The sequence below is a fragment of the Rhinolophus sinicus genome, linkage group LG03 (genome assembly GCF_036562045.2).
Source record: "Rhinolophus sinicus isolate RSC01 linkage group LG03, ASM3656204v1, whole genome shotgun sequence".
NCBI classification, from domain to species: Eukaryota; Metazoa; Chordata; class Mammalia; order Chiroptera; family Rhinolophidae; genus Rhinolophus; species Rhinolophus sinicus.
Genome location: NC_133753.1, coordinates 41990541 through 42007621, shown reverse-complemented (window position 1 = coordinate 42007621; position 17081 = coordinate 41990541). Strand labels below are relative to the sequence as shown.

Here is a 17081-nt window from a genome sequence, read left to right as displayed (position 1 = left end):
AGGACAAACAAAATTCCTTAACATTTCCTGGTGCCAAGGGGAATTTTTTCCCCAAGACTCCCTTTTCACTGAGAGTATAGCCCATCAAGAATCCCTGGCTTTACACAGGGGTCTCAGTTCCAACTTTTTACCTTGTGCAGACCTAAGGCCTCCTTTCCAGCACTTGAGTGAAAACCAAAATAAAAGACCCTTTTATATCTTGTTTTGTGTGGTGGGTAGTACTTAATTTGCATTGTTTAATTGCGCATAAATCACTTATCACTTAAAAATAGAACTCAGTTACATTTACATCAAAACCAACAAATCTTTCCTATCCCCCCAGGACAGCATTAGCATCAATTCCTCTTAGTACCTAGCTTTTCAATTTCCTCCTCGTTTTTTTGCTCCTGGGATGCCCCTTACTTTCCTGCACTCTCAGCTATATGCATTTCAAGGGATTTTTATTATCTCTTCTCCAGGCTCTCTCAGTATTTCGTAGTGTGAGGGTTACTAAATTCTCTGGACCAGTGGTTCTTGACCAAGGGAGATTTTGCCCCCTAGAGGACATGTGGCAATGTCTGGACACTTGTGTTTGTCATAACTAGGGAAGTACTGCTGGCACCTAGTCAGTAGAGGCCAGGGATGCTGCTAGGTATACTACAATGAACTGGACAGTCTCCCACAACAATGAATTATTTGGCCCCAAATGTCAACAGTACGAAGACTGAAAAACTGTGATCTAGGTCACCTTGACTGTAGGAATATTTGGCTTTCACCTTTGCATTTCACAATGACAGAGAATAGTCTTTAGCTATCACTCATGATGAAAACATCTTGCCTAAAAATTTACCCTAGAATTCCCCAAATAAGAAATTTTCAAAGTGAAGAGTGGGAAAAGGGGGGATCTTGGCACATATGTCTTCATCTTTTATATCTTTACAATGTTAACAGAAAGAAACTGCTGTTAGATTACCATGCCAAAATTAATCACAGAACTGAAGGACTTTAGAGCTAAAATTAAGAACCTTCGAGATCATGATTTAACAATGGGAAGTTTGTACACCTAATGCATATATTTGACAATTATAACTTTACATTCCAATCTAATGTTCACCAGGAAGTTATTGCCCAAGACGCCCTGGCTAGGCAATGAAAAGTCAAGCTGGATGCGCTTTGTGGTTACTGCGATTCAAGGACACCATCCTGAGTTAAATATCCCACTAAAAGTTATGGTTTGATTCTCTTTTACTATCTAGAACTGCTTAATGAGCTTCTGCCTCAATATTAATGATAGAGTATTTATGCTTTTACTATAGTGGGTTGCAAGATCACCAAGTCTTGGACTTCAAAATGTGGGAAAGTCTATTGATCTTTTCATTATTATTATTATTATGTAATATTTCAGGCATATAATAAAGTACAGAGAACAACATAATGAACACCTATTTTCTTACCAAACAGCTTAAGAAATAAAGCATTATAGATATGATAATAGCCCCCTGTGGAACTCTGAATCCCATTCCCTTCTCTCCCCAGAGGTAAATACTCTCCTGAATTAGGTGTTTATTACTATACTTGTTTTAATTTTCACATTACATATGCAATCCATAAATAATATATGGTATTGTTTAAACTTATATAAATCGTATCAAACATATCTTCTATAACCTCTTTTCTATTAGTGATAATTTCCTGCATATAATAGCTGCAGGAATGGTGTAAAAGGGAAGGAGTAAATAGAATTGCTAAATGTGTTCAGCTTCTCTGTCTCCAAAGCGGAACTCATTTGTAATTGGATTTAATTTGTCCCCAAATGCACCTGCCTACAGTGCTGTGTACCTTTCTCTACTACACGCTAATGAAACTGGTAACTGAAATGCACACCCTTACACTGAGAGACATAGGAAGTGTTCACCAAAACTCACAAGCCCCAAGTCCAGTTCTACCATATGAAATCCACTGGTCTACAGTGTTCCTCAGGCTCCTAGAATGGGTGGTAATTGAATATGGGTAGTGAATTCACTGCAACTATTTATACACAGAATTCACTATCCCTACCTATTGTGTTTTCCAAGGAATACTAATAGCAGTAACAGACACCAGATTTGACCAACCTATTTTCAGACAGAAAACATAACTAGTCTGCTAGAGCAGACCACTGGAAACCTAAAAGCCTTTATTGATTGATTGAGTGAAAAAAAATAAAGCCTAGATATTTTTATCCCTTCCACTTCAGAAGGTAAGTAGACGAATGAGAGAGATCAGAGTAAAGACATTAGCTGGGTTTTAATAGTTCTTCTAAGGATTCAAAAAAGCTGGTCTAAGAATGATACATTAGAGTCAGATTTAGACCAGGATGTGCCCCCAAGGAAGACAGCTGACATGATTATTGCTCTCTTCCCAGATGCAGAGTCAAACTGCTGACATTTTACACAAAGCAAGTTCAGCAGCTATTACTGAGGCAATGCTTAGTTCTCTAGAGATTCATGAGACGGATTCATGGAGGGGGAATACCTCAAAGTACACTGCTGATTAGGTCTAACAAATATCATAGCTTGTTCAGGGAAAAAGGTGAACACCCTAAAAATATCACCAAGGAGAAAAGGAAATAGGCTTGGGTAGTACTTAGATCAAGTCTAGAAAGCCTTTTAATAAGAAAAAGAATTGTTTTAAGTAATACTTCCTTTGCCCCACTTCCTTGTTATTCCAGTAATAAGGACTCAGACTGATGGTTACCACACTACTTGCCACTTCTGTCTTGCAAGTGAAGTCCCTGAGTGGAGTAAGACCCAAGAAAGAACAAGAGTGGTAGAGAAGAAGCAAGTGAAGATGTCAGGTATAGGATGTGTGTTTCTAAATGGTTTTAAGAATCAACCAAAATAGAATGTTTTAATGTGTTTATTACCTAATTAGTTGACAAGGTGATCACTGATCTTATATAGAATTAAAGTCAAAAGGTTTTGGAATCACAGGGGGCAGAGGCCAGGGAGATTTTTAAAATGTCGAGCAAGTTGTATTTATCATGAGTGATAGCTAGACACAAAAGCAAAGGAGGCATCACAATAGGGCTACGATGGAGATTTCAGCAAGGTAGTTTGTAAGGTAGTCTAGATAATTAGAAATGGACCTAATTCAAGCACTAAGAGCCATGATGCGTCAAGGCCCAATACATGCACTGCAAAGGGAACGTATCAACTTGTTGGAAAGAGAGCACACAAAGATTCAGTGGACACACTGACTGAAAATGTGCTGAAGAATCACCAAGTCAGACCCACCTTGCAAGTTCACCTAGGTCATGACTATATGGACAATCCTATGGCTTTTCCTTACCTCATTATATCACTGATGGTAATTTCAGGGATAAACTTTTGAAGGTACTTCACTGTTACACTGAGAAAACAGGCTTTATACATTTCATTGACTCCATAGGACAAATTCTGGAACACCAGTTTAGTCAAACCACTGAAAACAAAGAAAATAAAATCTCTATGAGAAAACGAAATTCTTTATTACTGTAAAACACCTTTACAACTATTAGAGTTGGGTGGGGAGGGGGGCATTACAGAAATCTAGGCAAAGTCAGGAAAACCACAAATCAAAAGAAAATCAACTTTTGGCCAATATAAGAAGGAAATTTCATCAAAGGACTACCTTCCAAACTCCAAAGGTAAACACCTTTCAAACTCAAATTCCCGGGGAATGCTGGTTTCAAATAGGATTTTATAAAGCCTGCCAACACAGCAAGGTTTTCTAATACAAACGTTACATGCTTTCAAAACACACCTAAAAGGCATTAACAGATATTTAAACCTGGGCATTAAAGAAGTGAGACATTTACCCTACTTTTCTTTAGTCAACTGGAGGTAAGATACTCTACTAGTGATTGTCACGTGAGGCTCTGATGAGTCTGAGTGTGTATGTGTGTGTGTGTGTGTGTTTACTAGCACACATACTGGGGAAACCCCATCCTAAACCTTCTGTTTCAGAATCTGTGGGAGGTGAAACTCAAGTACATCTTAAAAAGCTTTCTAGTAATTTTGATGTGAAACCCACTGGAGAGAAACACTGCTAAAAGGACACCCAAAAATACCTCACTGAGTTCTTACAAGAGTAAAGAATCTGCATCCCAGGTCAACATAATAGTATTGTTAGTTTTCTACAAAAGGAAAAAACTTTAATTATCAGTAATTTCTCCAGTGGTTTTCAAAATGATGGTGACTGGCTTGAAATGATCTCATCAAAGTAAGCCATCTACTGATTTTGAGAGAAATTTCTTTCTTTTTTTTTTTTTTTTTGCAAACTCAACTAGAAGGTTAGCAAAACAAGATGTGGATTGTCAGATGTGTGACGGGCTCCTGGTCTTGCTCTTTTTAACCAAGACAACAACACCCTGAATCGTCAGCATTTTCTTGAAGTAGTTAAAATATTATGCTTATTCCACAAAACTCTTAATTTGGATTAATAAAAAGAATCAATACACCAATCACAAATATGAGGATTTATCCAATAAACAGAATATCAAGAAAGACAAAATGTCTCACATTACAAATATAAGCACATAAAATCATTTGTTAAGTAAATAATGTTACCTCTTGGTAATTATATCCATACTATCTCTGGCACTGAAGTCAAAGGGTTTGTAACCCTCTCGTTTAAAGGCAAGAACTGCATTAGGCCCTAGCCAAATACTGCCATCCATCCTTGGTGTGAAGTGAACTCCTAGGAAAGGAAACCGGCTATCTGGGACCTACCGATTTAACATAGCAAAGATACTGTTAGCCCTACTTCATATTGCATTTTGGTATGCATGCAAACATTCAACTGGTAATATAAATAACTTGCTTCCCATCCATTTAACTCACATTACTTTCTTCTTTACTCAGATATACCTTTCTACTTACATGCTTCTGCCTAGAAATGCCACCCAGGAATCATTGATGCTATTGAGACTAATACACACTGTCCCATCTATTTCTCTTTCTGGGTAAAGAAAAAATAACTGTTCTATTTCAGGTTATTCCCTGCCCTCCCCCTGCCTCCTCCACCTCCCAACTAGGGATATATATGGCTGGCAAGTAAAATCAGAGCTGCCAGAAAAACACACACATTCATAGCACAGGTTTTTATAAAGCTGGAATGTATCAGGTTGAGGCAGATGAAATGGACGTTTTGGCAAGGTCAAAAATATTAAGTAGCTGAATATTGGTAATTTCAGCTGGTTCAACCTAGTAGTTCCAGATGGAAGAATGAACTCTTTATTTAAGGGCTCTGTCTTCTACACCATGAAACCACAGAGGTCACATCCCCTTTTCTGCACCTATAGGTAGTGAACTGAGAAAGAGGGTTGGGTATCTGGGCACAAAAAAAGGGAAAGTTCTCTTATGAGTGCTCCTTCCAGCAGAGAGGAAGAAGAATCAGGTCCTTTCTTGCTAGCCCTTCTCATGGTGCACTCCTGCTTTCCGCAGACATGTACTTGTGGGCAATTAAGTATAGTTTAATGACTATGATATCAGATTAAAGACTTAGGGATTTAACATAAGAGAAACAGGTGGAATGCTTGCAAAAAAAAGTCCTTCAAAATATCTCTTACTTCTGACCCAGATAAAAGTTTTCGTTTCTTTGCCTTTTTGCCCACAGTCATCTCGAAAAGGGTGAGAAGGCAGAAGCATCATTACCTACCGGATAAATATTTCCTTTTACAAGATAGCATTTTTCTGGCTTCAAGAGCAGGTAATCTCCCCGGAATGGTACAATTTGAGGATCGGGATTGCAGCCACTCAACTCAGAAATACGGTCTGAGTAAAGTCCTGCACAGGTCACAACATACTGACATTGAACTTCCTCTCCCTAGTGCAAAAGAAAAGAACAGTGATTTGTGGGACACTGAGAGGAGAAGAATATGTCAAGGGCAGAAACACAGATTATAGAAAAGATACTAAGGGTACAGGAATGGATTTTTTTTTCTTTTTATTCTTATTAAAACAGGACATTAAATACAAGTATCAGCAAAATAAATTCTTCAGCATTTAGGTGGCAGCTAGAACCTTAGAGTAGTAGCATACAAGAGGTTGTCATCTTAAATTTTGTACTTTAAATTGAATTAGGGATATAATGGTTGACCTAGTGAAGACACGTAACAACACACACACACACTTATTTTACTAAGATCTAGCATGGAACTTCTTAACTATTTGTTACATGAAGAAGCAAACTTCATTTAGATGGTCCCACCAATTTGGCCTCTTCCGTATTTCAGACAGCTTCTCCTGCCTTATCTATGAGTAATTATCCTGTTTCTCTCAGGTTGCTTCACACTCCAACCGTAACCCATTACCAACCAATTCTCCTTCCTGATCAATATTTACTTTGTAAACTGAGACTACTTTCAAAATCTCATTCATTCAATCCACATTCACTGAGAACACATTACAGTTAAGGTTTGCTGTAACAGCTAAAAGACTGCTAATCTTAGGCTGTTGTATTTTCTCATAAATTTTATTTTGTAATTATCATCTGCCTATTTTCAGATTTACCCTGCTGGGGTTAGTCAATGTGCCACCTTATTTCCTAAATGATTTCATTAAACCACAATTCATCACCACACTCTAATACCCATCTCTTAAACAACTAGCACCTCCTTACTCGAGGTAATTTCTTGTTCTTAGATTTTCCTCCCCAAATGACCTGTTTCTGAAGCCTCCAAGTTCTCACCTATCTCAACATTCTCTTTCTTTGCAACCTTCACTGATTCATCTTTATTCTAGCTGTGCATGCACGCTATTTTTGCTTACCTACAAAGATAAGCCTCTTTCAAGAGATATATAAGTTACACTTCTGACAAAAATCGGATGAAACCTCTTTGTTGTGAATTCAAGTGAGTTAGACTAAACCATGATAATTTTAAGACCCTTGAAATTAAATGGCTATGGAAACAAAAACAAAAATGCCTTCTTCTAAATAGGTTAACATATCTTTCCTGTTCATCTATAGTTATATACCAGAAGTACAAGAAATATTTTTATGTGGTATAAATCTACTAGTTCCTACTCTGAAAAGTCAGCAGTTCTTTTGTTCTTAGAACATAAAACGGAGATAAGCCATATGACAAATGTAAAGATAAGAGAATGTGTAGAATAGTATCAGCATGCAAATAATCTAGATGTTCTCTTTAAAAAACTCATGAAACAGTTCCAAAGAAAAATGATTAACAACTGTCATAGGTCTCTGAAATCTTTTTATGGTATATATGAAACAATAGTTAAATTCAGTAACACACTAATTTCACATCCAAAATGGAAATTTAGGTAAGCATTGAATGATACATTAGTTCAAACATACATTTCTTTAAAAACATTGCATCTCTATTGCTATTTCACAAGTGAGTCTTTTTCCCTATATGCAGTCTATAAATCTTTAGTTTGCAAATCCTCTCCCGAGAAGTTTCTTTTTAAAATCCTTTTTTTAATAAACTTATAGAAGCACAGATGTTCAATCTGATAAGCTGACTCAAAATTTTTAATTATATTATTTAACTATACTAAAGAAAAATGCCAAAATAACAGGCAACTACTATAATAACTGTGGGTGAAATAGATATTCACTGGTTCCCATAGGCCCCTACATATCCTCCATCACATGACGCCACACTGTTGAAAAATGTCCGTTAGGTCAGGGGTAAAAGCAGACTTTTAATTCTTCTTTGAATGGAGATTCGGGTTGCTTTGCCACTTGGGCCACATGACCTGGCAAATTTGATGGTAATCAAAGTGTCTGTGGCAGAGTGTGATGGTGTATGGAGACTGTAGGGTCCTGTAGGTGAATCAGAGCACAGAACTTTAGGATTTTGATGGAAAGTTATACCATCCTCTGCAGATAACTATCCTCCTTTTGGGAAACTGCTTCTGGCTTTGACTCAACACTTGACCACAGGTCACCAAGTTACCATGTGAACTACCCATTATTAACAGGGTATTGTCTGACTCACCGAGCCACAAAATTAGGTGTGTACAGCAGCAGTCTGTCATCAAGAGGAAGTAGAATACATACGATCATATAGGTCCTGTAGGCACAAATAAGTTGCAGAGGCAAGTGGCTCAAATTTCCACGACCCCTATTCCTGCTAAACTACCTCCTCCTTCTCAACTGGGACCCCTTAGGAAGTTCTCTATGATCAGCTGACCAAGGAAGAGAAAGAGAGGCCTGGTTTACAAATCGTTCTGCACAACATTCTGGCACCACTTGAAAGTGAACAGCGACAGCACCAGAGCCCCACTTAGGAGTAGCCCTGAAAGACTGTGGTGAAGAGAAATCCTCCCAGTGGGCACAACTTTGAACACTATACCTGGTTGTTTATCATACTAGTAGGAGAGATGGCTAGAAGGATGGACCTACATTGTTTCATGTGCAATAACTAATGGTTTGGCTGGATGGTCAGGAAAAGGAGCTCTGGAGAAAAGGTATGTGAATGGATCTCTCCAAACAGGTTCAGAAGGTAAAGATATTTAAGTTGCACATCAATGCTCACTGAAGAGTAACCGTGGAAGAGGAAGATTTAATCATCAATGGACAAGATGACCTGCTCTGTGGATGTCTTAGCCTCTTTCCCAGTCACCCCTGTTCTTACCGAATGGCTTCAGAAACTAAATGCTTATGGCAGTAAGGATGGAGGTGATGTGTGGCCTCAGCAACACGGACTTACCCACCAAAGCTGATGTGTCTACAGCCACTGCTGAATGCTCAATCTGCCAACAGCAGAGAGCCACAGAGCCACTGATATGAGCCCTGAACCACTTCAATCAAAAAAAAAAAAAAAAAGAGGCAGCACTTAGTCCTGACTGGAATAGACACTTGCCCTGGATAAACATGTGTCTTCTCTGCCTACAATGCTTCTGCAGAAATTACCATCTGTGAACTTACAGGATGCCTTATTCAACATTATGGTATTTTACCCACAAGCATTACTTCTGATCAGTGAGCTTATTTTACAGTAAATAGAACAATAGACTCATACTTGGGGAATTCACTGATTTTATCATTTTCCCCATCATCCTGAAGCTGCTGGGTGACAAAATGGAATGTCTTTTGAAGATTCAGTAACAGCACTAGCTGGCTGGCAACACCTTGTAGGGCTGGGGCAATGTCTTCCAGGACGCTCTAAATCAGAGACTAATATATGGTATTGTTTCTTCCATAGCCAGGATTCACAAGTCTGGAAATCAAGAGGTAGAAACAGGAGCATAGTAGCTCCTTAACAATAATCCACTAGTTTCTGCTCCTAATCTAAATTTCTGCTTCCTATCCCCACAACTTTGGACTCCAATATCTTGGAAGTCTTAGTTCCCAAGGGATAAATGCTTCCATTAGAAAATGTGCAAAGATTCCATTATGCTACAAGTTGATACTGCCACACCTGGCCCTTTTGGGATCCTGTGCCAGTGAATCAACAGGCAGAGAGGTTTACTGTACTGAATGGGGTAACTGATCTGGACTCTCAAGGAGAAACAGAGTTGCTACCACACAGATGACTTGGGATGATAAAGAGGAGTATGTCTGGGATATACAGTTCCTGGGGTATCTCTCAGTATCCCCATAAATTGTTATAAAAGTTAATGGAAACCACTACAATCCAAAACACACAGGGCTGTTAATGGCAGAGACACTTCAGGACTGAAAGTTTGAGTTACCCCACCAAACAAGAAACCATCACCAGCTGAGAGGCTTGCCAAGGGCAAAGGGAATATGGAATGGATAGTGGAAGAATGAATTTATCAATACCAGATATGACCACATGATTGGTGACATAAATGTGGTAGTTATGAATGCAGTAGTTATGAATATTTCTTCCTTACTTTGAAATACATGTATTTGTCTATAATTATCCAATTCTACTTTTCCCTCATTGTTATAAACTGAATTGTGTCCCCCCTCAAAAAAAAAATAATCTGTATGTTAAAGCCTTAACTCCCAATGTGACTGTATTTGGAGACAGAGCCTTTACGGAGGTAATTAAGGTTAAATGAGGTCACGAGAGTGTAGCCCTAATCTGATAGGACTGATGTTCTTATAAGAGAAAGAGACACCAAAGATGGCTCTCTTTCTTGCGTGCTCTCTCTCTTTGCACAGGTGCACGCAAAGAGAAGAGACCATGTGAGGACACAGTGAGAAGGCAGCCATCTACAAGCCAAGAATGCTCTCACCAGAAACAAATTCTGATGGCACCTTGATCTTAGATTTCAAACCTCCAGAAAACTGAAAAAATAAATGTCTGTTAATCAAGCCACCCAATCTCTGGTATTCTGTTATAGTGGCCCAAGAAGATTAATACACCCATCTCTGCCATTTCCTCTCTAACACAGAGTTTCTCAGCTTCAGTACTATTGACATTTGGGGCCAGATACCTCTTTGTTGTGGGGACCTGTCCCTCATGTTGTAGGATGTTTAGCAGCAACTCTGGCCTCTACCCACTAAACGCCAGTAGCACTGCCCCACTCCGCCAGCTGTGACAATCCAAATTATCCCCAGACACAGCCAAATGTCTTCTGGAGGGGCAAAATCATCTCCAGTTGAGAACTACTGATCTAGTATAAGATGTTCATAGTGGTGAATTTTTTATTTCAGTATTTAAGTTATAGGATCTCAAAGGGGGAGTGTGACTCACCTAGAAATGACTATCATCCAAATATGGATAATGTAGATTTCATATCTTTTTTGGAGAGTAAGCCTGTCTTCAGTTGTATGAAAGATAGTTGCACCTTGTAGGTGGAAGCATGACTTTACTACTATTTTAATTTGATAGTTAAGTGTGGTTATAAAGGGGTGTGAATGGATGCCACGTTGAAAAGCAATGGACTGCCAGGGTTTATATTGTGTCAATTCAGTTAAGCTGGGCACTATGCTTGACAGAATCCCCTTCCTTGTATGGTTCCAACTTCAAGTTGACCAAAACAGGAACTGCATATGATTTGGCAGACAGAAAGCAAGGCAGCAGCCATTATTCTCTGAAGGTCATTCTAGTCCAAGGTGGTGACAAACACCCAAGGCCAAGTGAATTACAGCTCCACATCCAGCTCTGCTTCCAAACTACTGATCCTACTGACCAACCGCTGCACTAACCCACTACTTGGGTGTAGACATGGAGGCAAGAGCTTCCCCAGATATCCTCATGAGCTTTCCATTTGCAGTTCCACTTCAGGAGCTGGACACACTTGGCTTCTCAGACTGGTTAGATATGCCTCTGATCTTCCAACTCCCCTTCTGAAAGCTTTGCTTCCCCAGATCCTTTCATAATTGTGTAAGGCCTAATTTCCTATAATAAATCCTATCACATTCATTAATGATTCTGCTTTCCTGACTGAATTCTGATCACTCAGTAAACACACAGTGAATGCAACACTGCTATGCCATTCAGTAGTTCTTGTTTTAGACGATGTGAAGATGAAGGAAAGCAGTCCATCTCCCTCTGTACAACCTGCCCCCCCGGCCCACCCCCCGCCAAAGTCTTCTCAATAGCAGAGAGTTAATAAGTTAATGTAGATAAGTAGGTAAAACAATAAAATATCTATCATATTTGCCTTAAAATTAAACACTCCAAGTGCTTATAATAATATTCTTTGCTGTGTACAATCACTATATGAATACATTTCCAAGCTGAAACGCTTCTTAGAATGAAAGCCGCTACACTGCTCTCAAAGAATTTCTCTCAGAATAACTTTACATTAGACAAATTTCATTTAATGACATAAAATACAGCATGGTGGTTAATTCAACTTTTTAATAAAGGAGAGGGAATAAAAATAGATAAAATAGATGGAAGTAGTTTTGCTTAAGAATCTTTACCTTTGTGTTCCTTATAACAACTGGATATTTCATCCCTGAAAAAAAAGAATTAGTGAAACATTTATTTTTAGTAAAAGAAGGCCTATATTATTTGAAATAAATAAATTTATTAACTTAAATTTAGTAAAAGAAGGCCTATATTATTTTAAATAATTTTCTTCTGTCACAACCATGATTGTTCCCCACATTTTTTTTAAATTAAAGTTATTGGGGTGACAATGGTTAGTAAAGTTACATAGATTTTAGGTGTACAATTCTGTATTACATCATCTATATATCACATTGTGTGTTCACCACCCAGAGTCAGTTCGCTTTCCATCACCATACATTTGATCCCATTTACCCTCATCTACCATCCCATTCCCCCCTTACCCTCTGATAAACACTAAACTATTGTCTGTGTCTATGAGTTTTTGTTTCTTTATTTGTTTGTCTCGTTCCTTTGTTGTTTTCAGTTTTATATCCCACATATCAGTGAAATCATATGGTTCTCGACTTTTTCTGTCTGACTTATGTCACGTGGCACAATAATCTTAAGATCCATCCATGTTGTCACAAATGGCACTATTTCATCTTTTCTGATGGCAGAATAGTATTCCATTGTGTATGTATACCACATCTTCTTTATCAAATCATCTATGGAAGACACGTTGGTTGTTTCTATGTCTTGTCCACTGTAAATAAAGCTGCAATGAACATCGGATACATATGTCTTTATGGATAAGTGTTTTCAGGTTTTTTTTGGTAGATACTCAGGAGAGGGATTGCTGGGTCATATGAGAATTCTGTTCTTAATTTTTTGAGGAGCCTCCACACTGCTTTCCATAGCGGCTGCACCAATCTGCATTCGCACCAACAGTGTATGAGGTTCCTTTTTCTCCACAGCCCCTCCAACACTTGTTACTATTTGTCTTGTTGATGATAGCCTTTCTAACTGGTGCTCCCCACATTTCATTCTGAAGCTTTTTACCAGTAACAAGATTAAACTAGCTCATATTTAACAATATATATAACTATGGCCTGTTTTTGTGATTATTTTATAAGAATTCATTAAATCTATGCTTATAAACCTTTTCCCACCTTAGCTTCAACACAGGCAGTCCCAGCTTTTCTCTGAACTACAATCCTAGGAACCATGCTATAAAATGGATCATTATAAACCAGTACGTATTTTCCCACAGGACTAATTCTATGACACTTGTCGTCCAAGTGTTGGTTACCTGAGTCCTTGCAGATTGTAGGTTGTGGAGAGAAGCATGAGTTATCCCAACACAAAAATTTCCAATAATAAACTATGTATAAAATTAGCTCCCGATAAGATACATGGGATCTCAAAGTCTTATAAAGCACACACACAGCACGTAAAGAATAATTGTATCATAAATTTGATTGATTATGCTACCTAGTTATAATAATCTTAATTATTTAACAATTTTTCTCATCATCTTAGAATTTAGAAGGATACTGTGAGAATGATTCAGATGACCCAGATCGCCTTAAAAACCTGTCAAGGAAGAATGAATTCAGTACTACTTTTTTTCTCCTTCAAATTTCCCAACAGCAAATTAAAAACTTACAAACCAATTCATTTTTTAAAAAAATTGTCCCCAAAGCAAAATAAAAGAAACAAAGTGCAGTCTACAGTGGCAGGGGTAGGTGGGAGTGGGTGAAAGGTATTGGGGTAGTTCAGAATGGCTGAGTCATACCCTATCCCAGACAGTATGACTGGTCAAGACTGGGTGATGCTAAAGTTTGCATTTTTAATAAGCATCCCCGAGGGATTCTGACTGTAACCTACAGGGTAAGGACCTGTCTGGGGGCTAATTTTATATAAACAGCCATGGCAGTTCAGGTTTTAGCACCAGTCCGATTGATCAGTGTCCGATCAGTGCCTAGTTCTGAGTCCCAGTTCTCCCACGTCCAGTCTCACCCTTGTTCCTTCTGTACCTGCCTCTAGGTCTGGGCCCTACCATAGCCCAGCTCCTGGAAGACCTCCCGCCAGGACTACCCCAGGCAAAAAACGGCCCCAAGTTTGTTTAGAAGTCAATACAAGTATTCATAAGAAAAGACAAGGATGGCTTACCATCTTTACTTCTTGAAGGACTTTCTCTAGCCATTTCGATATCTTTTACTTCAAAATTGGTCAAGACAGAGCCACCTGCTTCTTGGAAATCCTGGGCAAATGACAAAGCCACCTGACGATAGTCCACAATGCCAGTATATGGGCAATCAATAGCCATTAGACCCTGTGACAGGATTATGAAAAAGTCAAGACAACACAATAAAAAATCACTGAGGACAGGTTGTTTAATAAATTTTATTTTGTGCTGAAGTTTTTTACTATCTATTTTGATGGATTAACATACATTATCCTTTCCTGGCAAAACCTGATAGTTTTAAAGAAAAATAAAAGCTTGCTCTGTTCAGTGCCTAAATTTGATCTTGAATACATACATACATACGTACATACATACATACATACATACATACATACATATATATGTATATCAGATATAAGAAATAATACTAAGTAAGAAAATCTTTACAATTAGAAAATAATTCTCTTTCTTAAACGAGTTAATATTGCCAGGCTCTTCCAGCTGCTACACTGAGTTTTTCAGCTTTATTCATTCCTCATCATATCTGATTCTGAGTCAAATTCTGTGTCACTAACCAATTGTGTTTTAAATAAACTCCACTGAGATCTTCCAAGCAGTGAATCATATGTCATACACACTCAGTGAGAACTCATAATTGTTCATATGTTTGCAGAGCATTGATTTGGTTGGCTATAGACTCTATTTTCAAGACTGCAATATTGAATGGAGATTGTACATGGTTAATTCAAACTTTCTTTTCAGTTACTATGAGAAATTAATAGCCTGGGTTGTTTTTTGTTTGTTTGCTTGTGTGTTTGTTTTTGCCAAGACATGTTCAAACTCTATAGATGAGTGATCTACAACCAAACTTAATTAATTTTTTGGAATAAATGTTGACTACACATTGGCCTTTTCTAATTCTGAACAAAAGAATAAGAGTAGAATTTCACACACTAAGTATTGAATACATTTGGGGGACTCTTTGGTAATAGCACCATTTTCTATTGCCTTATTGTTTGAGTATATCAGTTTTCCCAATCAATTCCCCCTAAGAAGGTAGCCTGGTTCCCAGGACATCTAAGGCCCAGAAGCTGAGTGTGACTGGTAAATGCTGCCGTCCTCTTGTTTGGCCAGCACAGCACTGTAACTGTTGCAGTTTTAAATAATATATTGTCAAACATTACTTTAAAACACCTCATTCTTGTATTCAGTGCCTCATCCCTACCCCCAATACATTTACCTGCTTATCCCTAAAAAGCTTTTAACTTTACCATCCATTCCTGACCAGTGGTACGTAAGGGTAAAGGCTCACAAAACACCCAATAGTCTCTTTTCACAAACTGAAAGCAACATTTGGAAAACATCATTTTCCTGGCAGTTTTGCTTCTATAGTATGAGAGCATTTGCCCAAGTATAGGAAATCATCCCTTCTGTTTCGATATAGTAGATACACATAAGATTTTATATAGACCTTATACTGCCTGACAATCCCTAAATTCACAGGTCAATAGTTACAATTCAATTTCAACCTATAAATAGTATTTTGGTTACAATAACCTTGGAATCTAAGATAATACTGAGAGTTTAGTCACAAAATCTTCTTTACCTAGCATAAAACTATGTGACAAGTATGATAACAGAGGGATAAAAATGTGCTGTAAAAGTGCTTCATATCAACAGTTTTTTGGAATCCCAAATATCCTCCTTATTCATCTTATATGCCTATTGCCCAGCACAATGCCTGACACACAGAAGGCACTTATTTACTGAATGAATGAACTTTTGAGGGCGGTCTTTAAATATACAAGATTTCCCCCACCCCCTTCTAGAACTTCCCAAAAAGGTCCCCCTTCTTTTCTTTCCTTTTCTAGTCTTGGCTTTGCTCCTCCTCATGAGATGTTGGTGTGTCCCACCTACATGTGTATGTTGGGGGAAGGCGGAGAGAGTCACTGCTGCCAAGCAACTGAATGCCCTGGCTGGGGACGGGGCTGGTGGACAGGGGGCCGTCAGCCAGGAGCTGGGCATACCCTGTCCAGGTTAGCAGGTCAGAGCTTGAAATCTGAGGCCACAGCAAGGCAGGAGGCTGGAAAAGAACCAGGCAAGCAGGACAGGTAAAGCTGGGCGTCAGAAGTCAGTCAGGAAGATAGAAAAACAGATGAATGTGTGGTTGAACAATTAAAGCAAAAGAAGACAGATCCGCATAGCTAGGGTGAAAATAAGCACAGGATTTGCCCAGAAAGACAGCTGTCCAGAGTCATTCTCTGAAGTCAAAGTTTACAGAGGCAGTTTAAAAATTTCCAAGATGCTCCCCTGGGAGTATTTCATCTAACCCTCCTCCTCCTCCCCCTCCCCTCCTCTCCCCTTCCCCCCCCCCTCCTTCTCTTTCTTAAAGGGATCTAGTCCAAGAAGCCATTTAGAGCTGCCCTAATAAACTTTTTCTTTTCGGAGAGCCTGAAAGAAAGAGAAGTAACGCTGTACTACAGAAATTTTGCCTACCATTCTTGGTCGTGGTGGTGAGGTTGGGGGAGAAGGCAGAAATTCACTCGAGACACCTTTATGAAATAACCAGACTATATTTTTCCACTACATATTGCCACCCTTAAATAGGCATTGATAATTACAACGTGGTGTTATCGAAGTAGATCACTTCTGTAGTGAGAAAAGCAGGACATACCTCTTATAAGTGATACTACTTATTTTTATTATTACTTATTCATCTTTCAAGTGGGGGTTCCCCTCCAAGAAGGCTTTCCTAAACTCTCGGACTAAGCTCAAAGCTCTCCCTTACACTGCTACAAGTCAGACTATCAGTTCTATCAGCATACTTATCACTGCATGAAAATGATATCTTCTGCTACACTATAACTTCCTTTAAGTGACTATCAGGTCATACTCATCTTATCTGCTGTGTCTAACATAGTGTTTAGCACATAGTAAAGAAGAAAATATTGCTCAAGCTAAACAGAAAAAAATACCAGCTCTGAGTCAGATCTGGGGGTAGGGGACTCTTTAAGAGCTGTGTAACCTTGGAAAGTAACTTCACCAGTTTTTTTCATTTATAAGACACAAAAAGATGTGTAGATAGGTAATTTGATTTCCTATGCACACATACCACTTCTACCTCATTCCAAGACCTGAGAGGATCATGGTCAGGGTCACAGAACAATA

At 38.5% G+C, this 17081-nt stretch overlaps 1 protein-coding gene across 7 annotated transcripts in view; it reads right to left on the bottom strand.

The window, feature by feature from the left end:
• Window positions 1–17081, bottom strand: part of L2HGDH (L-2-hydroxyglutarate dehydrogenase) — a 38453-nt gene that overhangs the window by 6384 nt on the left and 14988 nt on the right. For all 7 annotated transcript variants that reach the window (XM_074327491.1, XM_019725653.2, XM_074327490.1 and 4 more), the window contains 5 exons: window positions 13898–14060; window positions 11815–11849; window positions 5659–5826; window positions 4569–4726; window positions 3310–3441 (listed from right to left, as the gene is read on the bottom strand). In XM_074327491.1, the coding sequence (XP_074183592.1) occupies window positions 3310–3441; window positions 4569–4726; window positions 5659–5826; window positions 11815–11849; window positions 13898–14060 (656 nt within the window). The remainder of the gene's footprint in view (window positions 1–3309; window positions 3442–4568; window positions 4727–5658; window positions 5827–11814; window positions 11850–13897; window positions 14061–17081) is intronic.